This window comes from Oncorhynchus mykiss, chromosome 1 (genome assembly GCF_057628025.1).
Source record: "Oncorhynchus mykiss isolate SJ-2025 chromosome 1, ASM5762802v1, whole genome shotgun sequence".
NCBI lineage: Eukaryota > Metazoa > Chordata > Actinopteri > Salmoniformes > Salmonidae > Oncorhynchus > Oncorhynchus mykiss.
In genome coordinates, this window is record NC_143022.1 from 7,016,924 (window position 1) to 7,043,907 (window position 26,984).

Below are 26,984 nucleotides of genomic sequence, written 5' to 3' on the forward strand. Positions count from 1 at the left end.
AATGGTGAATTTTTCTGCTTTACGTTTACCGTTACCAGGGCAGCCATGAGAATGAGATCCTGGGCACAACCGGCTCATCCTTATCTAAAAGAGTCATCTAGCTTCACCGAATTCTAGTCTTTAGTCAACGTACTCATGTCTGATTACGTTCCTCTTCAAATTAAATCAAGGGCCATAACAGGAAAAGAACAAATGATTCTTTGGAAAGTTCCAGAGTATTATGAAAGGATAGGTCAAAATACTTTTTAAAAAAAACTCGCCACGTCGGTTTATTCAATTATCACACTTGTGAAAACCTTTACATTTTCAAACAGCAAGATTTAGTCAATGCACTACAAACATCATATGATACATTTTTTTGTGTATAACGTTATTCGAGGCCTCTCTAGTACCTCTTGACTTCTAAAGACATTTGACTGTACCCCACCCAAAACATGACAAAACACCGATTTACGAGATTCTAAACGCCCAACAGACACGGGCCGATTTAATCTTCCATCCATTACAATATGCCTTGCACATTTTACCGTTATACAGTCTCACCTAGAGCAAACTAGAACAAAACAAGGATATTAAAGGATACAGGACTTTCTTACAAAAAAAAAGGTAAAATGAAATACAAATTGTTGAATGTACAATATGTACCTGACCAAACAGGGCTTTTTCACAGCAAACAGGGTTGCCAGACATTCCATTAACTCTTTTGGGGAAAAAACAATAAACTCATGTGGATGATGCAGGAAGGACAATTCAAAACTGACAGGCAGCTCTCAAGCTGAGAGGGTGAAAAGGTTGGTGCAGGGGGCGCTAGAGAGCCCATTACAGTTATATATCAATGAAGCTTTCTGGAATGTCCAAAAGGCTCTGCCAGCGTATGGGTAACGGTGATGAAAACAGAGTCTTTTCAAAACAGTAAAATAGACAGGGATTTTAATCATCAAATTTGATCTTCTTGCCCTGGGGCTTGTCTCCGAATCCACCGCCTCTTCCACCTAGAAAAAAAAAGAAGACAGAAAGTCACGGTCTGTTCCTTTGAAAGAAGCACATTAACACAAGGGTCTAAGTTAGGAGACTGCTTCAGCAGTTCAATGGACCAGATCAGTACCTACTATCTATGAGATTCATCACAAGATATCAGAGTGAAAAGTATCCATCATCTCTGGTCTACGCAACACAAGAGCCAAACTCTGAACCTTTACCTCTGAATCCACCACGTCCACCGCCGCGGTCACCCCCTCTGCCCCCCCTGAAGCCACCGCCACGTCCTCCCCTGCCACCGCCGAAACCACCGCCGCCGCCACGGCCGAATCCACCACCGCGACCTCCCCTGCCACCGCCGCCGAAGCCTCCGCGACCCCCACGGAATCCACCGCTGTCGCCCTTGGGCTTGGCGTAGTCCAGGTTCACGCTGCTGCCGTCAATTTCGCCGCCCTCCATGGCCTCTTTGGCCGCCTTACAGTCGCTCTCGCTGTCAAAGTCGACAAATCCAAAGCTGGAGGGGGAAGGAAGGTGACAAATGAAGGGAGGAAAGAGAAATGCACGTCTGCAGAAGGGAACAGGAAGTGGTGACATCTCGCAAGCACAATTGATTTGCAATGCAAATGCAGCAGCCCTTCAGTAATAACTAGAGGCACATTGCTACCATCTCCTCATTTTGTTTCACATCAGACATGGGCAAACTGCCACGGAGTTCAAGGTAGGTGCCTGTTTTGACTGTGATTTGGCTCTACTTCTCGTGCGAATCCATTCACTGTCACGGTGTGGGACAGGAGGAGCTCATGAGAAGAAGTCCCAAGGCCATATAGCAGTTACAACATCATTTACCATTTAGAGTTGCCCGTGTCACGGTCCGTCACCACTCTGGCCCCAGTGGCACTGTCGAAGGCGTCTCTGAGTGACTGGTCTGTGGTGTCTCCAGAAAGCCCTCTGACAAACAGGGTTTTTGTGGGACCTCCTGGCAACGGGGGGGAAGAGAGAGAACTTATCAATGCTACATTTTACAGACGTTCTTATCCAGAGCGACTTACTATTGATGCATACATGAGCCAACCACTCACACAGGAGCCAAGAAGCCACCTTCCTTTCTAACTGACAACAGTCTACAGAACAATGGGAGTACAGTAAAAAAACCTACCGGATCCTCCTCTGCCTCCGGCGTCTCTGCTTCCACTGTTCTGGCTGTACTCTAGCCGGATTTGCCTGCCCTCAATCTCTGTTCCATTAAGGTTGTCCAGCGCCTCCTTGGCTGCCTCTGCACTCTCAAACTCCACAAAAGCAAACCTGCACAGGAGAGACAAATGGGTTTAAGTTCCTGAACCTTTGATGGGGGAGGGGGGAGGGTTGAAGAGACCTTAAAATTGTTTCACAGCAGACATGGGCAACACCTGTTGAGATTAGGGGGTGCCTGTTCAATTTGTGATTAGTCTCTACTTCTCGTGCGAATCCATACAACGCCACTGATCGGCAGAGAGGAGCTCATGAGAAGCCCGGGGGTTCTGGTCTGACCCATCCCACGAGGTCACATCCAACAGATCAGTAGGCACTGCTGGTTTACCAAAACCCCCCAAACTAAGTCAGGAAACTAGTGATGCTGCAGGAAACCACCCCTCTCTCCACTCACCCTTTGGGCCTGCCGTTGTTCTGTGGTACCCTGATGGAAACAGCCCCCTCGAATGCACTCTGAAGGGAGTCTTCTGTAGCACTGTAGGACAGGTTGTTAACGATGAGGGTCTTGCTTTCAGCCGCTGCCTGAGCTAAGAGAAGGAACAAGATGATCAAGGTGGATGTTGGCGTGCATCGGCACCACGGAAGTATACATCGCAACAGACCAGTATTTCAGTACTTGACTATCTTTGAAATCATCACAGAGTGTCAGGAAGGAACATTTTTCATCACGACCTGGTCCTGATTGAAGAACTAAAATGCCCCCGTAGTTGGTGGTGCGTACCTGGTGGTCTGCCTCCCTTCTGGCTCTTGATGCCTGTGTAGTCGACCATGATCGAGCGTCCCTGGACATCGGCACCCTGGGCCTCTGTTAGCATCTTGTCCGCCATGGCCTCAGTCTTGAACGCAATGTAGGCAATGCTGATGGGGGGGGGGGGGGGGCAGCTTGGTTAAATTTACTACTATAAATCAGGCCTTAAGAGAAGATACAATATGCAAATACATTAACCAGGAAACAAAGACAGGTCCTCACCCTCTATTGGAACCGTCCTGGCCTGGGGGTATCCTGATTTCAACAGCATCCGCAAACACTTCCTTCAAGTCGTCTTCCGTGGCCGAGAAGGGCAGGTTTTTCACAAATAAGGTCCGCGCGTCCCTATCTGTTAAATGAGATGGAGAGCATGAATATTCCCATTGTGATGGTACAGTACAGACCGCGTCATGTGTTTACAAAAAAAATTGACACAAGAGGGCGATGTGCACAAGTTGAGACAGGTGAGTTCTTAAAATACCGACAATGAGCATTCAGCTGCACCCCAAAATAGTTACTATGCAAAAGTACAAACAAATACAATCTTAGCATCTGTTCAAGCAAGAATCAAAACAATTCCAAGTTAACAAGTTCAGAAGTAACACATTTAAAACTAGGATGTTGAACAAGGACAGATCTCTATGGCTTTCTCACATCAGCCAAGAGCGCAAATCGTTCTGCAAGGAAACACCCCCTACCTTTCTTCTCCTCCTGGGAGTTTCCTTTGCTGCGGGCCTTGTCCATCTTCAACTCCTGTCCCATGCACTTCTTGCCGTTCAGCTCCATGGCCGTCTGCATGTCCTCCGCTGAGGCAAATTCTACGTAGCCAAACTTCCTGGTGCGCAAGACAATGTGCATTAGAAGACTGCATATAAAACCCATCAACTAGGCTTCATTGTCTTTTTCAAGTGTGCCAGCGATTGAGGATAGGACCAGCAGACGATAACACACACTGGTACCGAAGACATAGCACTGGCTTTGTTCTACCTCCGTACAATCACACGTGAGTACTGAGCAACTACAGGTGTGCCAAGAAATGGAGGGAATCATGGTCAATAAAGTAAAATCAACTACCCTCTCCCATCAAGAACACCAGTTGTGTCTGGCCAATTAAAAAGTAGGAACGATCAGAAGTCCCGAGTGGAGCATCATAACATAGGAATCCACAGTCACTTACTTTGATGCGCCAAGTCTGACGTCCTGAACTTCAAGGTTCTTCTTTGAGAAGAAAGCTGCCAGGGCTTCTTTGATTTCATCAAAGTCCTTGTTTGAGTTCAGGTTGCCGATAAATAGACAGAACGTATCTGAGGGGGGAAACGATCAATTAGGTTACGCTTTAAATGATCGTCATCAACGGCAACCTACAAACACCGTCAGAATAACATGAAGGTGACATCAAATGAATCAGTATTAAGTCCCTTGTTGTTCATCATGCGTATTATGGTTCAGTGTGGGAGCAGGTGTTGAAAGGGCTGAATGTAAGGCATTTACCATCACTTTCGGACTTGGCCTTCTTGGCAGGCGGGGTCTCCTTTTTGTTGTCGGCCTTCCTCTTTGCAGGAGTCGCTGGGGCCTCTGTGGAACAAAACAGCCTGCTTAGGACCCCAAAACCTTAAAATAACAGAGGTGAGCTTTTGTATAGACCAGCTCTGTACTTGACCATCTTTGAAATCCCCGCAGTGTCAGGAAGAACCTACAGCCCGGATGCATTTCAGCCCAAGCCCGTTCTTCCGTAGATGTGCCAACACCAAAAGGTGGAGGCAGGGGCTAATGTCGTGTTCACCTGCCAGTCACAACTAGGAAACTGAAATGTCCAACTTGATAACTAGTTGAATGTGACATGTTTACCTACAACATATTAGCAAGTTGGACATTTCAGAGTACTGACTAACATGTGAACGTGGCATATGGGGCAATAATACCCAGCTGTGATGACTGCCACCCTTTCACCAAATGGGTAATAGAAATAAACCTTAAATCAAAAATGTACTTACCATCTTCATCCTCCTCGTCATCATCTTCCTCCTCGTCATCGTCTTCTTCGTCATCATCCTCATCGTCGTCAGACTCCTCCTTAGCCTTGACCATGCCTGCTTTCTTTGCTGCGGGTGCCGGGGTGGTATCCATCTCCTCTTCCTCAGAGTCTGGAAGGCACGACAGATGGCTTTAGTCTCGCTAGACCCAAACCATCAACTACAGACCATTTACTGACCAGGGGTTGGGCACATCAGATAAAATAAGTAGTGACATCAAATACATTCAGTATTAAGTCCCTTGTTGTTCATCAAGTGTGCTTGTGCTCAGCTGACCCCCTATATCGATCTGCCAGTGTGGCCCGTACCACATTGAACTACCACCCATTATTTCGACCAACAAGCTCTATGTGTAATGTCCAAGATAGACAGCAAGACCCATCCTTACCCTCATCATCATCGTCGTCAGACTCCTCCTTGGCCACAGTGACCTTCACTGAGGGCTTGGCAGCAGCCTTCTTTGGGGGTGGGGCCTCCTCCTCGGATTCTTCATCTACAGAAGAGAGTAACGTTAAAACATCCTCATGTCCAGCTTAGTCGGTAAAACCACCTAAAGGTGCATCTAGAACTCATCAATTGGGCTTCAAGTGTGCCAGCGATTGAGGATAGGACCAGCAGACGATAACACACACTGGTACCGAAGACATAGCACTGGCTTTGTTCTACCTCCGTACAATCACACGTGAGTACTGAGCAACTACAGGTGTGCCAAGAAATGGAGGGAATCCGGGTTACTAGTAGTCACGTAAATCGTTCAAACCATAAACCACTGAGGCTAGTGTCCAAGCCTCATTAATTGTCCTGACACTTTCACTGTGTATCCAATAGAAAGTTAAAACTACATATGGGGAGATACTCATACCATCATCGTCATCATCATCATCTGACTCTTCTGTCTTAGCTGGAGCTTTCTTTGCGGGTGTGGCTTTGGCTGGGGTCTTTTTGGGTGGGGGGGCCTCCTCCTCAGACTCTTCCTCTGAAAGGGCAATAAGTGTCAGGGCAGTGTAATTCAAGTCACCAAAACTACAATTGTTGATGGTCTGTAATTTCACTAAACAGAAACGCAAAGGGAAGTGTAAATAGCTCCTTTGAAGTGAATGCTGCCTGATTGAGCGCCTGATTCAAATATCTCCATTGACGAAGTACAGAAAATGACAAGGTTCTTACCAGAGTCATCGTCCTCTTCACTTTCTGCTTTTTTTGCCGCTTTCCCATTCTTAGCTGCTTTCGGTGCTGGCTTGGCTGGTGTGACAGCCTTCTTTGCTACTGCTTTTGGTGGAGCCTGGAACATGTGAACATAGTCAACACATTAAAAACAACGTTTGTTTTTCTGTGGAGAGAATGTTACCACATGAGTGGTTAGTTTTACCTCTTCCTCCTCATCGCTTTCTTCTTCGCTGGATTCCTCTTCCACCTCTTTAGGAGGTGGTGGGGCCTTTTTCTTGGGGTTAGCCTGTTTCTTTGCTGCCTGTGAAAATTGAAAAAAATTGGGTTCAGCATTATACAAAGTTATGGACAACAAATCAAATCTAGAATTTGTTTAGTGGTTTTACTTGCTAGCCATTTACCGAAACGCAAAAGAGACTTGCTATGAACATATGGGCAAAAATGTATTTTAGGACAGCCAGTAACTAACTTATTTAATTTGAGGCAATTTCGAGCGAATGTGACAAACCATTCATGCTTGACAAACCAGACTTGCTTGTAACTTGCCGACTTTGGGGCTCGCACCTCGTGTGTGGCATTTGGGGGCTGGCGCACAACCCACGTGGAGAGCACAAGTACGGCGCTAGCTAGCTGCTAATGTTAATTATTTAGTTGTATACCAAATTAGCGTATCTCAAAGTATTGTCGCCACCTTTAACTAGCAATATGCCCGGTTGAAGAAACATTCAGCTCATAAATAACGATCATGGTCCACGACAGATCTCAAAACATTTGCGCTGGGCAGCTAGTTAGCATTAGCTAGCTAAACCAGCACATTGCCTACGGAAGTCAAAATCCAACTTCTCTTAGATTGAACTAATAAAATGTCATAACGCCATAAAAAAAAAATCAACAACTACTAAAATTACAGAAATAAGTTGTTAACTAGTTAACGTCCGAGCGAGCCAGGGTACGAAAGAGCACGCTTGATTCGCGAACGCGCATGTATGGCCATTTTAGGCAGAACTGTAAGAACAGAGAAAACATGGCTGATCAAATCTGGGTCGAGATAAACGTTAACTGCTTAACCTCCAATAAAAAAAAATGTAAAGGTCACAAAACGATTGTATCAGACTTAACACCAAATATATATATTTTTTTGTTGCTAAGTAGTAGAATGAAATGGGCAAGCCAACATTAATGCGTGTCTCTGCCATTTTCTAATGTCGGGCTGTCGTCTATTGCAATAGAGGATACTTCATTTTGGATGTAAAAAAATAAAACACCCGCATTGACAAACCACACGATTTAAGTAACGGAACATAAGAGTATACGAAGTTGTCTTACCTTAGCTAATTTCACCATGGTTGTGTTGGGTTTGGACGATTTTGGACGTGTAGAATGTTAAAGCTCAACAAAAAAAAGGATTACTGTTCGCTGCACGTGGCCCAACCTACTCTTTCGAACACCGAGGAAGAAAGACAGATACGTAGAGAGACGCGCGGGTTACTTTCCTGCTCTGCGCGTACACTGTACCCCGCCCACATTACAAATCTCCTCCACTCACAGAGCAAACATTTGCATAGTGTCTGCGTATGGGGCTTTCACGTGCACGCGGATTTTGCACTTGATTTTAAAACAAGGCCCCCCCCCACCAAAAAAAAACTGAATTTAAACGAATCGGTTATCGTTGAATCACACGCTTGGTTATTTCAAATTATATTTCTTTGTTCACATCTGACTAATTATATAACTGCAAAAAAATGATATCCTTGAGGCTTGGGCTATGCTTATGCATGTCCAATGTAAGCCTACAAGCGTCCTTGGTCCACCATACCTACACATATTTTGAAGCCATTATGTATGTTTGTACATGCCACCTAGCTATTAGACAGCTAAAATGTCATTACATGTCGATTTGTCCAAAAATACACTATAATGCTCAATAAATTGCTGGAATTTGTTACAATTTTTCGATTGAAATGACACTTTGTATTGATACACAGCTGTTTCGATTTGAGCCACGTGGTCTCCTCCAGCTGCCTATCAACCACGTGCTTCTTCTTTGACTATGGTGTGCTTGATGTTCAGCACTGCGCTAATTATCTGATCCACATCAACTCTACGTTATACAACAGAACTGTGACTGGTATAATGATGAAGACATTATACGCTTCAGATCAGGGAATCTGCGCAGGCTTTGAGCCACAAGAGTTGATAAACCCAGAGGCGCAACATCACGACTTTCAGAACCGCATGTGAAGCAGACCGGGATTTAGGGTTTGAGAAGTCAATGCTAGAAGTGAACAATTCCTCCTTAGCTGGTCATTTTATCGACATCTAAAGGCACAACCCAGATTCGAGCCAAATTCTTACGCAGTTGAACATGTTATTACTCCAATCTATTGGAAGTGACAAACTGACACGTTTTCAGTTTCTTCAAAAAACGACTTTAATATCGGAGCGTGACGACCGTTTAGACCAGATGACGTATTCTGCTCATGAGTTTACATAGCCGACGTCGCCTTACAAGCGTGATCGGGGGATTTCTATTGTAGAAGCAGCTTCTGCCAATATTCATACTATTTATTACTGACTTTGCTTGAGCCTTCTGAACAAACTTTTTTTTTTAGGCCACACAAATGTACCTTCCTGCTCTGTGCGTGCACTGTACTCCGCCCACATTACAATCTCCTCCACTCACAGATCAAACATTTGCATATTGTCTGCGTATGTTCTTCACATGCACGAGGTTTGCGATTGACAAGAAAAACAACCCAAAAGCAGTTACTCGAATTAATCGACATAGTGAATCACACGTTTGATATTTACATTTAATTTCTTTGTTCATCATACAGGTTCACCATCTATTTAAAAACATTGAATAATTACATAACTGCAAATATAAAACCCTTGGGACTTGGGCTAGAGCATGTCCAATGTAGGCCTACAATGGCGTCCTTAGTCCACCATGCCTATACATATATTAATGTAATGATGTACATATTTGTACATTCCACCCAACTGGACAGCTATAATTGCAATATGTGTTGATATGTCTAAATAATATACCAGAATGCTCAAAAAATTGCTCGAAGGTGGTTAAACAATTCTAGATTGAAATTACCCTTTGTATTCATACATAGCTGTTTGGATTTGAACCACATCTCCTCCAGCTGCATATCAACCAGTGGAGGCTGGTGGGAGGAGCTATAGGAGGACGGGCTCAATGTAAATGCTGAAATGGAATTAATGGAATGGTTTTAAACAAAACATATGGAAACCATGTTTGACACCCATAACAATGAGCCTGTCAATCAATCAAATGTATTAATAAAGCCCTTTTTGCATCAGCCGATGTCACAAAATGCTGTATAGAAACCCAGCCTAAAACACCAAACAGCAAGCAATGCAGTTGTAGAAGTTTGCTGATGACACAACAGTGGTAGTCCTGATCACCGACAACGAAGAGGCAGCCTTTAGGGAGGTCAGAGACCTGGCCGTGTGTTGAGAGAATTAGAGGGAGCATACTTAAATTCACACAGGACACCGGATAAGACAGGAGAAATACTCTACATATAACAGACTGACCCTAGCCCCCCGACACATAAACTATTGCAGCATAAATACTGTAGACTGAGACAGGAGTGATCGGGAGATACTGTGGCCCTGTCCGATGATACCCCCGGACAGGGCCAACCAGGCAGGATATAACCCCGCCCACTTTGCCAAAGCCCCCCCCCACCCCACCCCCCCACCCCCCCCCACACACACACACACACCACAAGAGGGATATTTTCAACCACCAACTTACTACAATGAAACAAGGCTGAGTATAGCCCACGAAGATCTCCCCCACGGCACAACTCCCATCACGGCATGAGTCCTCCCATAGCTCCTCCCACCAGCCTCCACTGATATCAACCACGTTCTTCTTGACTAATCTGGACAGCGTTGCGCTAATTATCTGATCCATATCAACTCAATATCATACAGCTAAACAGTGACAGGTCTATAATTTGATTAAGAGGTTATATACTCTTCCTCAAACCAAAGTTTATTGGTCACATACACATGGCTGGCAGGTGTTAATGCGAGTGTTGCGAAATGCTTGTGCTTCTAGTTCCAACAGTGCAGTAATATCTAACAAGTAATTTAACAATTCCCCAACAACTACCTAATACACACAAATCTAAAGGATTAAACACTTGGGTCGTCACTACTTCTACAATTGATCTTCTTAGAGTTTGCTTTCAAATCAGATTTTATCTTTAACCCTAACCTTAACCACACTGCTAAACTTATGCCTAACCTTAAATTAAGACCAAAAAGCAAATGTTTTCATATATTTTTACTCTATAGCTAATTTTGACTTTGTGGCTGAGTTATGGGTCATCTAGTGGAAACCACACTTGTCTTGCAGGTCGCATTTGTAAATATAACAGCAGTGTTGCCAGGTCTAGCTAAAATTTCTAGTCAAAAGACCTCTCAAAACCCACCCACAAGGCCTGAAAACTAGGATCCCAAAAATGTTGGCACATTTATCCAATAAAATCCTTTTTCCATAATGTTATCGAGTGAATATTGACGTCATTTGTAACGACGTAGGCTAAGAAGCCAAATTTGTTTTTCCATCAAAAATAATAATTTTTGCGAGTTTAAGAAAATGTCCCAAGAGAAAAGATAATTCACCCTTATTAAACTCGCCAGATCATTTTCCATCAATGAATGTCAATTTAACTTGTTTGACTGCTAGGATTAAGAAATAAGGACAGAGTAGCTGTGGTAGGCTTATTAGGACAGAACCCTTAGCCGTGGTATATTGGCCATAAACCACAAATCTCTGACGCGTCCTATTGCTATTATAAATTGTTCAATAATGTAATTAGAACAGTAAAAAGTACACTGAACAAAAATATAAACGCAATATGCAACAATTCCTGGAATGTCCCAGTTCTTCCATGGCCGGCATACTCACTAGACATGTCACCCATTGAGCATGTTTGGGATGCTCTGGATCAACTTGCATGACAACGTGTTCCAGTTCCTGCCAATATCCAGCAACTTTGCACAGCCATTGAAGAGGAGTGGGACAACATTCCACAAGTCACAATCAACAGCCTGATCAGCTTTATGCGAAGGAGACATGTCAGACTGCATTAGGCAAATTGTGGTCACACCAGATACTGACTGGTTATTGGATCCACGCCTCTACATTTAAAAAAAAAAGGTATCTGTGATCAACAGATAGATAGATTAGGGCCTAACAAATTCATTTTATTTGACTGATTTACCTCATTTATTTGAACTATAAATCTATTTGAAATTGCAATCAGGTCATGATCCTGGTGAGGACAACGAGCACGCAGATCAGCTTCCCTGAGACGGTTTCTGACAGTTTGTGCAGAAATTCTTTGGTTGTGCAAACCCACAGTTTCATCAGCTGTCCAGGTGACTGGTCTCAGGTGAAAAAGCCAGATGTGGAGGTCCTGGGCTGGCGCGCTTACGCTTGGTCTGTGGTTTTTAAGTCAAATCTAATAAAATTGAACTGGTCACATACATATATTTAGCATATTTTATTGCGGGTGTAGCGAAATTATTGTGTCCTAGCTCCAACAGTGCAGTAGTATTTAAGAATTCACAACAATACACAAATCTAAAAGTAAAAGAATGGAATTAAGAAAATACTGTATAAATATTAGGACGAGCAATGTCGGAGTGGTGTTGACTAAAACACAGTAGAATAGAATACAGTATATACATATGAGATGAGTAAAGCAGTATGTAAACATTATTAAAGGGACCGGTGTTCCATTATTAAGGTGGCCAGTGATTCCATGTTTATGTATATAGGGGCAGCAGCCTCTAAGGTGCAGGGTTGAGTAACCAGGTGGTAGCCGGCTAGCAATGGCTATTTAACAGTCTGATGGCCTTGAGATAGAAGCTATTTTTCAGTGTCTTGGTCCCAGCTTTGATGCACCTGTACTGACCTTGCCTTCTAGAACAGGCCAGGGTGAACAGGCCGTGACTCTGGTGGTTGATGTCCTTGATGATCTTTTTGTCCTTCCTTGACATCGGGTGCTGTAGGTGTCCTGGAGGGCAGGCAGTGTGCCCCTGGTGATGTGTTGGGCAGACCGCACCACCCTCTGGAGAGCCCTGCGCGGCTGCGGGCGGTGCAGTTGCCGTACCAGGTACGGCAACTGCACCGGCAGGATGCTCTCAATTGTGCATCTGTAAAAGTTTGTGAGGGTCTTAGGGGCCAAACCAAATTTATTCAGCCTCCTGAGGTTGAAGAGGCGATGTTGCACCTTCTTCACCACACTGTCTGTGTGGGTGGACCATTTCAGATTGTCAGTGATGTGTACACATAGAAACTTGAAACTTTCCACAATCTCCACCACATCCCGTTGATGTGGATAGGGGCATGCTCCCTCTGCTGTTTCCTGAAGTCCACGATCAGCTCCTTCGTTTTGTTGACATTGAGGGAGAGGTTATTTTCCTGGCACCACTCTGCCAGGATCCTCACCTCCTCCCTGTAGGCTGTCTCGTCATTGTTGGTAATCTGGCCTACTACTGTTGTGTCTTCTGCAAACTTGATGATTGAGTTGGAGGCGTGAGTGGCCACGCAGTCATGGGTGAATAGGGAATACAGGAAGGGGCTGAGCACGCACCCTTGTGGTGCCCCTGTGTTGAGGATCAGCGAAGTGGAGGTGATGTTTTCTACATTCACCACCTTGGGTGGGTCCGTCAGGAAGTCCAGGACCCAGTTGCACAGCGTTGGGTTGAGACCCAGGGCCCGAGCTTCATGATGAGCTTGGAGGGTACTATGGTGTTGAAGGCTGAGCTGTAGTCAACGAACAGCATTCTGAGTAGGTATTCCTCTTGTCTAGATGGGAAATCACTTGGCCCCGATGGCCTGTCAGTTTAATTCTATAGGCAGTTTTGGAAGTTACTGGTGTTTTCTGTAATGAGCTCAGTGATCACTGTTTTAGAGCCTGTGTTCGTAATGGCTGCTCAGTGAAACGACCTGTCCTGATTTGTCATAGACACTTGCTAGAAAACTTGAATGAGCAAGCCTTCCTTCATGACCTGGTCTCTGGTATAGAATCAGCTTGATCCCCTCTGTCAAAGACTCTTGGACTTTTATATTTTCAGTGGTTTTGTTAACAAACATGCCCCCATGAAGAAAATTAGAATTAAAAACAGGTTCAGTCCCTGGTTCAACCGTAATCTGGCAGAGTTACTCCACCTCAAGAATTCCATTTGGTGAAAGGCTCGGCACACACATACTCAGGCTGACTGGCTCTCGTTCAAGCAAATGAGAAATAAGTGCACTCAGGCTGTCTGGAAGGCCAAAGTTAGTTATTTTAAGGAGCAGTTCTCTCTCTTTGCGTCTAACCCCAAGAAGTTCTGGAAAATGGTTTTAAAAACCTGTAGAATAAGCCCTCCTTCTCACAGCTGCCCATGTCCCTTAATGTTGATGATGTGGTTGTTACTGACAAGGAGCACATGGCTGAGCTCTGTAATCACCACTTCATTAAGTCAGGATTCCTATTTGACTCAGCCATGCCTCATTGCCCGTTCAACATTTCCTCATCTCCCACCCCTTCTAATGTGACTAGCCCCAATGCTCCTCCATCTTTCTCCTATGCCCCGCTACAAAGGTTCTCCCTGCAAGCAGTCACTGAGTCAGATGTGCTAAAGGAGCTCCTGACTTGACCCCAAAAAGCCATCTCAGTCAGATGGTTTAGATAATTTATTCTTCAAAGCTGCAGCCCGTATCATCACCAAGCCTATCCCTGACCTTTTTTAACCTCTCTCCCCTCTCTGGGGAGGTTCCCATTGCTTGGAAGGCAGCCAGGATTTGTCCTTTTATTTAAAGGGGGAGATCAAGTTGATCCTAACTGTTATAGCCCAATTTCTATTTTTGCCCTGTTTATCAAAAGTGTTGGATAAACTTGCCAATAATCAACTGACTGGCTTTCTCGATGACTATAGTATTCTCTCTGGTCTGAGTATTGGTGTCTCTGAGGGGTCTTTGACCTGGTTTGCTAACTACCTCTCTCAAAGAGTGCAGTGTATAAAGTCAGAACATCTGCTGTCTGTCACACTGCCTGTCACCAAGGGAATACCCCAAGGCTCGATCCTGAACACCTCCAAAACTAAGGTGATGTGGTTTGGTAGGAAGAATGCCCCTCTCCCCACCGGTGTGATTACTACTTCTGAGGGTTTAGAGCTTGAGGTAGTCACCTCATACAAGTACTTGGGAGTATGGATAGACAGCACACTGTCCTTTTCTCAGCACATATCCAAGCTGCAGGCTAAAGATAAATCTAGACTTGGTTTCCTCTATCGTAATCCTCTTTCACCCCAGCTGCCAAACGAACCCTGATTCAGATGACCATCCTACCCATGCTAAATTACGGAGATGCAATTTCTAGATCGGCAGGTTAGGGTGCTCTCGAGCTGCTAGATGTTCTTCACCATTCGGCCATCAGATTTGCCACCAATGCTTCACTAAACTCTATACTCCTCTGTAAACTGGTCATCTCTGTATACCTGTACATCTCTGTAGACCCACTGGTTGATGCTTATTTATAAAACCCTTAAGTCTTCACTCCCTCCTATCTGAGATATCTACTGCAGCCCTCATCCTCCACATACAACACCCGTTCTGCCAGTCACATTGAGTGGGTTGAGTCACTGACGTGATCTTCCTGTCTTGGGTTGTGCCGTGGGGGAGATCTTTGTGAGCTATACTCGGCCTTGTCTCAGGATGGTAACCTACACCTGCATTGCTTGTTGTTTGGGGTTTTAGGCTGGGTTTCTGTACAGCACTGTACAGCACTTTGAGATATCAGCTGGTGTATAAATACATTTGATTTGATTCTGATAAAGGTCCCCAAAGCACACACATCCCTGGGTCACTCCTCTTTTCAGTTCGCTGCAGCTAGCGACTGGAACGAGCTGCAAAAAAACTCAAACTGGACAGTTTTAGCTCCATCTCTTCATTCAAAGACTCAATCATACTCTTACTGACAGTTGTGGCTGCTTGTCGTGATGTTTTGTTGTCTCTACCTTCTTGCCTTTGTATTGCTACCATGTTGTTGTCGTGTGGTGTTGCTATCATGCTATGTTGTTGTCTTAGGTCTCTCTTTATGTAGTGTTTTGGTGTCGCCCTTGTCGTGGTGTGCGTTTTGTCCTATATATATATATATATATATATATATATATTTTTTTTAAATCTCAGCCCCGTCCCCGCAGGAGGCCTTTTGCCTTTTGTTAGGCCGTCAATGGAAATAAGAATCTGTTCTTAACTGACTTGCCTAGTTAAATAAAATAAATAAATGTGACAGGGGCATTATATAGCAGTACTGTATTAATCCTCAAGGATACAGTCATGTGACAGGGGCATTATATAGCAGTACTGTATTAATACTCAAGGATACAGTCATGTGACAGGGGCATTATATAGCAGTACTGTATTAATCCCCAAGGATACAGTCATGTGACAGGGGCATTATATAGCAGTACTGTATTAATCCTCAAGGATACAGTCATGTGACAGGGGCATTATATAGCAGTACTGTATTAATCCCCAAGGATACAGTCATGTGACAGGGGCATTATATAGCAGTACTGTATTAATCCCCAAGGATACAGTCATGTGACACGGGGCATTATATAGCAGTACTGTATTAATCTCCAAGGATACAGTCATGTGACAGGGGCATTATATAGCAGTACTGTATTAATCCCCAAGGATACAGTCATGTGACAGGGGCATTATATAGCAGTACTGTATTAATCCCCAAGGATACAGTCATGTGACAGGGGCATTATATAGCAGTACTGTATTAATCCCCAAGGATACAGTCATGTGACAGGGGCATTATATAGCAGTACTGTATTAATCCCCAAGGATACAGTCATGTGACAGGGGCATTATATAGCAGTACTGTATTAATCTCCAAGGATACAGTCATGTGACAGGGGCATTATATAGCAGTACTGTATTAATACTCAAGGATACAGTCATGTGACAGGGGCATTATATAGCAGTACTGTATTAATCCCCAAGGATACAGTCATGTGACAGGGGCATTATATAGCAGTACTGTATTAATCCCCAAGGATACAGTCATGTGACACGGGGCATTATATAGCAGTACTGTATTAATCCCCAAGGATACAGTCATGTGACAGGGGCATTATATAGCAGTACTGTATTAATCCCCAAGGATACAGTCATGTGACACGGGGCATTATATAGCAGTACTGTATTAATCCCCAAGGATACAGTCATGTGACACGGGGCATTATATAGCAGTACTGTATTAATCCCCAAGGATACAGTCATGTGACAGGGGCATTATATAGCAGTACTGTATTAATCCCCAAGGATACAGTCATGTGACAGGGGCATTATATAGCAGTACTGTATTAATCCCCAAGGATACAGTCATGTGACAGGGGCATTATATAGCAGTACTGTATTAATCCTCAAGGATACAGTCATGTGACAGGGGCATTATATAGCAGTACTGTATTAATACTCAAGGATACAGTCATGTGACACGGGCATTATATAGCAGTACTGTATTAATCCCCAAGGATACAGTCATGTGACACGGGGCATTATATAGCAGTACTGTATTAATCCCCAAGGATACAGTCATGTGACAGGGGCATTATATAGCAGTACTGTATTAATCCCCAAGGATACAGTCATGTGACACGGGGCATTATATAGCAGTACTGTATTAATCCCCAAGGATACAGTCATGTGACACGGGGCATTATATAGCAGTACTGTATTAATACCCATGGCTCACCACTGAGCTAAAGGACAAGGCTTGGTTTGTCGTGCTAGTCGTTCTGTTGTTGGTCCAGGCGTTTTGCTGTCCAAAGGGCGATGGTGGAGCTGGGTGTCTGTGAGAGGAGGGAGAAAAATCACTGAGAAAGTGACAAGAGGAAATATGTTAATAAATATTGTTTTGTGGTCATTTTCTCTTTATGTTGCCTAACTACACACCAGAGAGCACCAACCTTCGTTTTAGCAATAGCAATCCTGTGTAATCCACTCTTGATGTACCTAGTTGTTGAAGTGTTGCAGGAGTCCATCACACACTGTGTTTACATTATAGCTCCCATCCTCTCTGGAAGTGGCACTGCAGGCTGCTGAAATGCTGCATTCGCATTCGGAGAGGGACACAAAGGTGGAACAATGCATCATGTCTCTCCCACAAATATTACTCAGCCCTTTTGCAGAGGACCTGGAAAGTCTCTGCCGACATGCAGGAGTCATCGATCCACTGTGGGTCTGAAAATTGTGCAACAGGGTCCAGACAGTGGGCGGTCGCCTGCGGTTCGGCAACGTGATAGATCTGAAACACATATATATTACAGATCGTTTCTATAGCTTCATGGTATTGTAATAGTATTTTGTCTGCGGTTAGTACTTTATCCCACCCCCACCCACAGAGCTCCTGAGAGCAATCACAGTGACCATCCAGATGGCCTCTCCTGATCAGACAGTCTGGACCCAGGGAATCAATAGAATGTAAACTGGCCACTCCAGTCAATGAAGGGACACACATCAACTCACCATAGAATAGGTGGAGATAAAACATAGTTGATTCATTATCATCTGACTAGGTCAGGAAGTGTTTCGAACAATAACAATGCTCAGCTAAAGTACTCTTGAAGTGTTGAATGAGAATAGCTAGCTAGTACACATGCAAATGGTGCAGTCTGCAATATTACTCATGCAGTATGTCATGTATGATGTAACGTTAGGCCTAGGTATGTACTGGATCTAACTTAAAACAAAAGATAAACATGATGTAGTTAGCTTGCTAAACATAGAACAATGTATATCACACCAGCATACTGCAGAGTAATACCGTATTGCAGGACTGACCCTTATCGCAAAGCAACTGTCCTCTTTTCAAAATACGTTTTGAACAATTCATGAAGACAAGATGGAGCTTCTCTTTCCATGTCTCTTTCAACCGGGCTGAAGCAACCCTTTTCTCGCACGATTGTACGCTGTGTATTTCTTCTCCTCCTCTATAGTCTGTTCAGTCTCCATTGCTGCCCACCAATGAAAGAAGGATGGCACAAATTTGCTCGGCTGACTCTTACCAGCACATCTCCCTTCTCCACACTTAATGCCAGTCACCGAAGATCACAACAATATCGCTGTCGAAGGTTGCCGTCTTAAAATAGCAGTTTTCACCCCGCAAATTAAACCCAATCCTGTTTCCAGTTCCACAGCAATTGGGAAAAACAACCAAGAATCAACAAGGCTAGTTCGTCTTGGTTCCTGTTTCTTTCAAACGCACGGTTTGGTTCCTCTTGTGGGAATTGTGCCATTTTAGATTGCTTAAGTGTATTTTATCCTGAACCCATCCTACTGGGGTAAAAGAATAGGGACTCCATGCACCACAGCAGGAGGCGTGCATGTAGCCTAGATGTTAGAGCATTGGACTTGTAACCGAAAGTTTGCAAGATTGAATCCCTAGGCTGACAAGGTATTGAAAAATCTGTCAGTTCTGCCCCTGAACAAGGCAGTTAATGCACAGTTATTTGGCAGTCATCGAAAATAAGAATTTGTTCTTAACTGACTTGCATAGTTAAAAAAAAAGGTTAAAAATAAAATTTAAAATGCTTTGCAAACATGCCTGGGCGTACTGTATTTGGGGCAAAAACGTTTAGGGACGCCTGGGTTTTTAGATCTTGGTGAACGCAGAGGTTTCATGTAAAAGGGTCTCTGTATTTATTTTTTCAGGCAAGTCAGTTAAGAACAAATTCTTATTTTCAATGACGGCCTAGGAACAGTGGGTTAACTGCCTTGTTCAGGGGCAGAACAACAGATTTTGTACCTTGTCAGCTCGGGGATTTGAACTTGCAACCTTTCGGTTACTAGTCCAATGCTCTAACCACTAGGCTACCCTGCCTGTATGACAAGGTCTGTGGATGTTATGGTGCCATACTGTGACAAAAAAAATAAGAAAAGGGAGACATTTTTTTTTCAGGCTTGTGGAAAGGTGGGTTGCATGCATATTGGTCAAACGTAAAGTCTCCTGAAATAGGAGCTCTGCAATTGAATGGGTGTCAGCCTTGACAAACTGCTATAGTGCTTCTGTTGTTTGTGGGGAGTGTTGGTGAATGATTTACAGTGGATAAAAATGGCCGATAGGCCTACACTGTTATGAATGTCTAAGCTATGGATTTGTTGACTTTGCGTAGTTGAAAACACAAAAATGTAACAAATCGTCTCAAGAAAGGAGGTTGTTTTAAACACAGGTCTAGGATCAGATGACCCATTAGGCGGGTGAACAAATATTTGACCCTTTATCAGTAGTTAGTGTTAACTTATACTAACATGTCCCAGCTCAGCCATGTTCCTACATTGCTGAGGCTTGTCTACTTATTGACTAGAGAATACGTTGGTGAATCTAAAGAGGACTAATAAAAGCCCCCCCCCCCCCCCCAAGGTAGAGAACCACTGCTCTAACTTTGTTGTTGTTTTTGTTGTTGCACAAAACGTTTGTGACGATGTCCATGCACTCCAATGATGTCATAATTGTCTGCGGATTCTATGTTGTCTGTCAGCTTGGCTGTCCATCAGAAGGTAGCGCATACTTGTCAGCAAACTACAATATCCAGAATTCATAGCGTTTTTCAGGACGTAGTACCGCCCCGTTGGACATGGATTCAGTTGATGGAGAAATAGCAAAATGTCTGTATTTGTAGCCAGCACTTTCAGCCAGAGGATTTCAAAACGGATCTGAAGTCTCAACTGATGGGGTTGCCAGGTTGTCGTATGTTGAAAATCAATTTTCCATCAATTTTCCAAAATTGAAAACAATAATGTAACGGCCGTTGGTGGAAGAAGGTGAGGACCAAAGCGCAGCGTGGTACTTGTTCGTCATTTTAATAATGGAACTGAACACTGATGAACAAAACAACGACGAACACAACCGAAACAGTTCTGTCTGGCGCAGACACAAAAACAGAAAGAAACGACCCACAAATCCCATGTGGGCAAGAGCTACCTAAGTACGGTTCTCAATCAGAGACAACGATTGACAGCTGCCTCTGATTGGGAACCATACCAGGCCAAGCACATAGAAATACAACACACAGAACAAAACATAGAATGCCCACCCCAACTCACACCAAACCAAAATAGTGACATAAAAAAAGGAACTGAGGTCAGGACGTGACAAATGAGTTGAAGTTGAGCTGAGGTAATGCAGTTCGTGTTACTTAGCTAACTAACTACACTGAACAAAAATATAAAACTCAACATGTAAAGTGTTGGTCCCATGTTTCATGAGCTGAAATAAAAGATCCCAGAAATGTTCCATATCACAAAAACAATAGTGTCTCCGTTAGTGAGCATTCTTCCTTTGCCAAGATAGATACAGCATCTCAAAAAGCTGTTCAAACAGCATGATCGTTACACTGGTGCACCTTGTGCTGGGGACAATAAAAGGCCATTCTAAAGATTTGAGGGAGCGTGCAATTGGCATGCTGACTGCAGAAATGTCCACCAGAGCTGTTGCCAGATAATTCTATGTTAATTTCTCTCACAACCGCAGACTAGGTGTAACCAGGACCTCCACATCCGGTTTCTTCACCTGCGGCATTGTCTGAGACCAGCCACCCGGACAGCTGATGGTACAACGGGGACTGTGAAGAGACACACACAAAGGTACAGACACATGCATATGCGGCTTGTGATATTGTTGTATAGTGGTATCAAACATGTTGTATTGTATATCCATTTGAAGTTGGAAGTTTACATACACCTTAGCCAAATACATTTAAACTCAGTTTTTCACAATTCCTGACATTTAATTCTAGTAAAAATTCCCTGTCTTTGGTCAGTTAGGATCACCACTTTATTTTAAGAATGTGAAATGTGAATATTTTAAGAATGTGAATAATAGTAGAGAGAATGATTTATTTCAGCTTTTATTTATTTCATCACATTACCAGTGGGTCAGAAGTTTACATACACTCAATTAGTACTTGGTAGCATTGCCTTTAAATTGTTTAACTTGGGTCAACCGTTTGGGGTAGCTTTGAACAATAAATTGGGTGAATTTTGGCCCATTCCTCCTGACAGAGCTGGTGTAACTGAGTCAGGTTTGTAGGCCTCCTTGCTCGCACACGCTTCTTCAGTTCTGCCCACAAATGTTGTATGGGATTGCGGTCAGGGATTTGTGATGGCCACTCCAATACCTTGACTTTGTTGTCCTGAAGCCATTTTGCCACAACTTTGGAAGTATGCTTGGGGTCATTGTCCACTTGGAAGACCCATTTGCGAACAAGCTTTAACTTCCTGACTGATGTCTTGAGATGTTGCTTCAATATATCCACATAATGTTCCTTCCTCAAGATGCCATCTATTTTGTGAAGTGCTCCTGCAGCAAAGCACCCCCACAACATGATGCTGCCACCGCCACTACATGATGCTGCCACCCCCATGCTTCACGGTTGGGATGGTGTTCTTCGGCTTGCAAGCCTCCCCCTTTTTCCTCCAAACATAACGACGGTCATTGTGGCCAAACAGTTCTATTTTTGTTTCATCAGACCAGAGGACATTTCTCCAAAAAGTACCATCTTCATCCCCGTGTGCAGTTGCAAACCGTAGTCTGGCTTTTTTATGGCTGCTTTGGAGCAGTGGCTTCTTCCTTGCTGAGCGGCCTTTCAGGTTATGTCGCACAAAAGTATGTTCATCTATAGGAGACAGAAGGCGTCTCCTTCCTGTGAGGTATGACAGCTGCTTGGTCCCATGGTGTATATACTTGCGTAATATTTTTCTGAGGTCTTGGCTGATTTCTTTCGATTTTTCCCATGATGTCAAGCAAAGAGGCACTGAGTTTGAAGCTAGGCCTTTAAATATATCCACAGGTACACCTCCAATTGACTCAAATTATATCAATTAGCCTATCAGAAGCTTCTAAAGTCATGACATAATTTTCTGGAATTTTCCAAGCTGTTTAAAGGCACAGGCAACTTAGTGTATGTAAACTTCTGACCCACTGGAATTGTGATACATTGAATTGTAAGTGAAATAATCTGTCTGTAAACAATTATTGTAAAAATTACTTGTGTCTTGCACAAAGTAGATGTCCTAACATACTTGCCAAAACTATAGTTTGTTAATAAAAATTTGTGGTGTGGTTGAAAAACAAGTTTTAATGACTCCAACCTAGGTGTATGTAAACTTCCGACTTCAACTGTAGTAGTGTAATAATGTTATATGACTGTTTTATCTTTTGATTTATATGTAATGTAATGCTTTAATATGTTTGAACCTCAGGAAGAGTAGCTGAATTACAAAAATACCTTGTTTGAGTGTGTATTGATGGGAACAAAGTAGTAAAATGTTGGCAAATCACTGATTAGTGTATGTCCTACAGACTAATCCTGCTGCTGCTGCTCGCTGGGTCGAGAGTTTCAAGTTCCTTGGTGTCCACATCACTAACGAACTATCATTGTCCAAAAAACACACCAAGACAATCGTCAAGCGGGCACGACAACACCTTTTCCCCCTCAGGAGACTGAAAAGATTGGGCATGTGTTCCCAGATCCTCAAAAAGTTATACAGCTGCACCATTGAGAGCATCTTGACCAGTTGCATCACCGCCTGGTATGGCAACTGCTCGGCATCTGAACATAAGGCGCTACAGAGGGTAGTGCGTGCGGCCCAGTCCATCACTGAGGCCAAGCTTCCTGCCATCCAGGACCTATATACCAGGCGGTGTCAGAGGAAAGCACAAATAATTGCCAAAGACTCCAGTCACCCAAGTCATAGATTATTTTCTCTGCTACGGCACGGCAAGCTGTACCGGAGCGCCAAGTCTAGGACCAAAAGGCTCCTTAACAGCTTCTACCCCCAAGTCATAGATTGTTTTCTCTGCTACCGCACGGCAAGCTGTACCGGAGCGCCAAGTCTAGGACCAAAAGGCTCCTTAACAGCTTTCACCCCCAAGCCATAAGACTGCTGAACAATGAATCAAATGGCCACCGGACTATTTACATTGACACCCCCCCCCCCCCTCCATTTGTTTTTTTACACTGCTGCTACTCGCTGTTTATTATCTATTCATAAGTCACGTCACCCCTTCCTACATGTACAAATTACCTCGACTAACCTGTAACCCCACACATTTGCTTGGTACCGGTACCCCCTGTATATAGCCTCCACATTAACTCGGTACCGGTACCCCCTGTATATAGCCTCCACATTGACTCTGTACCGGTACCCCCTGTATATAGCCTCCACATTGACTCTGTACCGTAATACCCTGTATATAGCCTCCACATTAACTCTGTACCGTAATACCCTGTATATAGCCTCCACATTGACTCTGTACCGTAATACCCTGTATATAGCCTCCACATTGACTCTGTACCGGTACCCCCTGTATATATCCTCGTTATTGTTATTTTATTGTGTTACTTTTTTATTATTTTTTTTACTTTAGTTTATTTGGAAATGATTTCTTAAATCTTATTTTGAACCTCCCCGTTGGTCAAGGGCTTGTAAGTAAGCATTTCACGGTAAGGTCTACATGTTGTATTCGGCACGTGACAAATAAAGTATGATTTGACGATGATCTTGAACCCCGCTTTAGTAATACAGAGCCTGTACACCCATTGGATGAAAGCTTTCAGCCTGGAATAAGCTGATGCTCAACATCATCTGACTCGGAAACAAGTTAGGACAGCCAAAGGTATTTGTAAAAAGTGCAATACCCTCTTAAGAGAGAAAAAAAAAAAACGAAATCACCAATACACTTAACTGTCTACAAAGCTCAGTGCTCCTCAAACTTATCACACCCTTGCAGTCAGTTCTTTGGCATGATGGAGAGGTGCTGTTAGTACACTATTGTTGGCAGTACTTGTCTTGTCTTAAGACAACAATAAACTAGACTGTCTACAGGTCAAGGCCCCCGCTCAACCTTTTCACACCTTCGCCAACAGCTCATCTCAAGGCCCCATCAATGACTCTGAGTCACTGAACAAAACACATACCAGTCTGCTGTACACTTTTTCATTTTACAGCTGAACATCCAATCCAATTGTATTGGTCGCAGAAACACATATTTAACAGATGTAATTGCAGGTGTAGCAAAATGCTTGTGTTCCTAGCTCCAACGGGGCAGTAATATCTAACAATACACACTAATCTAAAAGTAAAAGAATGGGAATGAAGAAATATAGGAATATTAGGACGAGCAATGCCGGAGTCTGGAGTATAAAGATACAGTGCATTGGGAAAGTATTCAGACCCCTTGACTTTTTCCACATTTTGTTACGTTACAGCCTCATTCTAAAATGGATTAAATACAAACAATTCCCCATAATGACATCACAATACCCCATAATGACATCACAATACCCCATAATGACATCACAATACCCCATAATGACAAAGCAAAAACAGGTTTTTATATATTGTTGCAAAGTTATTAGAAAAAAACAAGTGTAGTCCAGTGCTGGGTGCCAGGGGGTTACCGGAACTCATCTTACCTCTTACCTCTTGTTTGTTTTACTCCATGTGTAACTCTGTGTTGTTGTTTGTGTCAAACTGCTTTGCTTTATTCTTGGCCAGGTCGCAGTTCAAAATGAGGACTTGTTCTCAACTAGCCTACCTGGTTAAATAAAGGTGAAATAAAAATAAACCTCTTAAACCAAGTGAGGCTCATTTCGACAACAGGACCCCCAGGTGGCACTGCCATCACTGATCGCCAGAGCCCTTGTACCCAAAGTGGGACGGGCTTTTAGGCAAACCTTGTAACACAAAACACATTTTTTTTTCTACCCCAAGTGGGAATCCACAGTGTTCACGAGTGTCAAAAGTGTTGTTTCTCCCGCATGTGAGTTGGATGAAAAGTGTCCCTTCTCCACGTTCAGACACACATATGTCAAGAGTGGTGAAAATGGAAAAATAACCAATCCACAAGGTGGCATCCCACCCCTACAGATGGCAGGCACTTCAGGGCATCTCACAGCCTAAGTCAGTCGCTTCGGATGTCCCTGTCAGGTCTATGGGCCATGGCCATGTGATGGGAGTTGTATCCCACAAGGTGATCATTTTTTATTTATTTTACCTTTATTTAACTAGGCAAGTCAGTTAAGAACAAATTATTATTTTCAATGACGGCCTAGGAACAGTGGGTTTTTCCATCGGCAGGGACTGGGAAACTGGTCAGAATTGAAGGAATGATGGATAGCGCTAAATACAGGGAAATTCTTGAGGGAAACCTGTTTCAGTCTTCCAGAGATGTGAGACTGGGATGGAGGTTCACCTTCTAGCAGGACAATGACCCTAAATGTCTTAGAATGGCCAAGTCAAAGCCCAGACCTCAATCCAATTGAGAATCTGTTGTATGACTTAAAGTTTGCTGTACACCAGCAGAACCCATCCAACTTGAAGGCGCTGGAGCAGTTTTGCTTGAAGAATGGGCAAAAATCCCCGTGGCTACATATGCCAAGTTTAGAGACATACCCCAAGTGACTTGCGGCTGTAATTGCTGCAAAAGGTGGCTCTACAAAGTATTGGCTTTGGGGGGTTGAATAGTTATGCATGCTCAAGTTCAGTTTTTTTGTCTTATTTCTTGTTTGTTTCACAATAAAAATGATTTTGCATCTTCAAAGTGGTAGACATGTTGTGTAAATCAAAAGATACAAACCCCCCAAAATCCATTTTAATTCCAGGTTGTAAGGCAACAAAATAGGAAAAATGCCAAGGGGGGTGAATATTTTCGCAAGCCACTGTAGGTCCTGGATGGCAGGAAGCTTGGCCCAAGTGACGTACTGGGCTGTAGGCACAACCCTCTGTAGCACCTTGCGGTCAGATGCCGAGCATTTGCCATACCAGGCGGTGATCCTATTGCAAAACAACCAGATTGACCTTCACTCCTCACCCACCCACTCACTCCTCCTCTACTACTCCCTCTTCCCTTACATTTCCCACACTCCTCCCCCTAAACTGTTACATTTCCTCAGACAGGAAATTCTAAACTGATAGTTTTGGCTCCCACACTGTTGAATGGCCCTGTATATACAGCAGCTTACAGTGCCTTTGAAAAGTATTCAGACCCCTTGACTTTTTCCACATTTTGTTACGTTACAGCCTTATTCTAAAATTGATTAAATGTTTTTTCTTTCAGGGCCTCCCCGAGTGGCGCAGTGTAGTGCTAGGTGTGCCACTAGAGAACCTGGTTCGAGTCCAGGCCGGCCGCGACCGGGAGACCCATGGGGAGGTGCACAGTTGTCCGGGTTAGGGCAGGGTTTGGCCGGCCAGCCGGGATGTTACTGTCCCATTGTGCACTAGCAACTCCTGTGGCGGGCTGGGCGCAATGCACGCTGACATGGTTGCCAGGTGTACGGTGTTTCCTCTGGCTGGCACTGTGTCAGGGATGCAAACTGCTGAGGGCCCAAAAAGGTGACACTGTTTTTTTGTTGTTGCACCGAAACATACAAAACAATCCCTGCTAAATGTTTTAACTAATTAAACAACAAAAGAAAATGATCGACATGATCAGTCTCCGTGTGTAAAATAAAATGTGAACCTAACTCACAGCTAAAAAAAATGTAAAGAAAGCAATCTAATGTAATTTGTTGCCTAGACTTTCCTGCAAATGACACTCAAGTCTTGAGAAAAAAACAATACACTAATATTGCAGTTAGCCATGACAGCCTTTGTAATAGAACGCTTGTGACCACAAACATAAATATTGCATTTTGGGGGAAAAAAACATCTTAAAGTAGAATTAAACAAACAGGCATTCTACTGTTGC

General features: G+C 43.6%; 1 protein-coding gene, 1 long non-coding RNA gene and 6 other non-coding genes across 8 annotated transcripts; all 8 read right to left on the bottom strand.

Annotated features, from left to right (window-relative positions):
• Positions 1-242: 242 nt before the first annotated feature.
• nucleolin (nucleolin multifunctional protein) lies at positions 243-7,636 on the bottom strand. The gene is made up of 16 exons (XM_021609536.3): positions 7,501-7,636; positions 6,377-6,475; positions 6,175-6,289; positions 5,870-5,983; positions 5,396-5,500; positions 4,969-5,118; positions 4,466-4,549; positions 4,152-4,278; positions 3,673-3,809; positions 3,197-3,323; positions 2,948-3,084; positions 2,621-2,753; positions 2,135-2,280; positions 1,825-1,954; positions 1,200-1,492; positions 243-992 (listed from the first exon to the last, which is right to left on the bottom strand). The coding sequence occupies exons 1-16, from the start codon at positions 7,516-7,518 to the stop codon at positions 931-933; spliced, it is 1,977 nt and encodes a 658-aa protein (XP_021465211.3). The 5' UTR covers positions 7,519-7,636; the 3' UTR covers positions 243-930.
• LOC118966753 (small nucleolar RNA SNORA75) lies at positions 1,653-1,788 on the bottom strand. Its single transcript, XR_005053636.2, has one exon. It is a non-coding gene; the product is annotated as a small nucleolar RNA SNORA75 (small nucleolar RNA).
• LOC118966752 (small nucleolar RNA SNORA75) lies at positions 2,356-2,487 on the bottom strand. The gene has a single exon (XR_005053634.1). It is a non-coding gene; the product is annotated as a small nucleolar RNA SNORA75 (small nucleolar RNA).
• Positions 3,881-4,017, bottom strand: LOC118966760 (small nucleolar RNA SNORA57). The gene has a single exon (XR_005053644.2). It is a non-coding gene; the product is annotated as a small nucleolar RNA SNORA57 (small nucleolar RNA).
• Positions 4,342-4,414, bottom strand: LOC118966756 (small nucleolar RNA SNORD82). The gene has a single exon (XR_005053639.2). It is a non-coding gene; the product is annotated as a small nucleolar RNA SNORD82 (small nucleolar RNA).
• LOC118966755 (small nucleolar RNA SNORD82) lies at positions 5,197-5,269 on the bottom strand. The gene has a single exon (XR_005053638.1). It is a non-coding gene; the product is annotated as a small nucleolar RNA SNORD82 (small nucleolar RNA).
• LOC118966762 (small nucleolar RNA SNORA57) lies at positions 5,593-5,729 on the bottom strand. The gene has a single exon (XR_016483360.1). It is a non-coding gene; the product is annotated as a small nucleolar RNA SNORA57 (small nucleolar RNA).
• Positions 7,637-16,151: 8,515 nt separating the features above from the next.
• LOC110528054 (uncharacterized) lies at positions 16,152-18,642 on the bottom strand. Its single transcript, XR_002474189.3, has 3 exons — positions 18,301-18,642; positions 17,203-17,540; positions 16,152-17,085 (listed from the first exon to the last, which is right to left on the bottom strand). It is a non-coding gene; the product is annotated as an uncharacterized LOC110528054 (long non-coding RNA).
• Between the last annotated feature and the right edge of the window lie 8,342 nt (positions 18,643-26,984).

Excerpts from the sequence above, each read along its gene's own strand:
- nucleolin (XM_021609536.3), bottom strand. Across the intron at positions 4,279-4,465 it reads GGCCAAGTCCGAAAGTGATG|ATACGTTCTGTCTATTTATC; the intron begins GTAAATGCCTTA and ends TTCCCCCCTCAG. Across the intron at positions 2,281-2,620 it reads AACAACGGCAGGCCCAAAGG|GTTTGCTTTTGTGGAGTTTG; the intron begins GTGAGTGGAGAG and ends TCTCCTGTGCAG.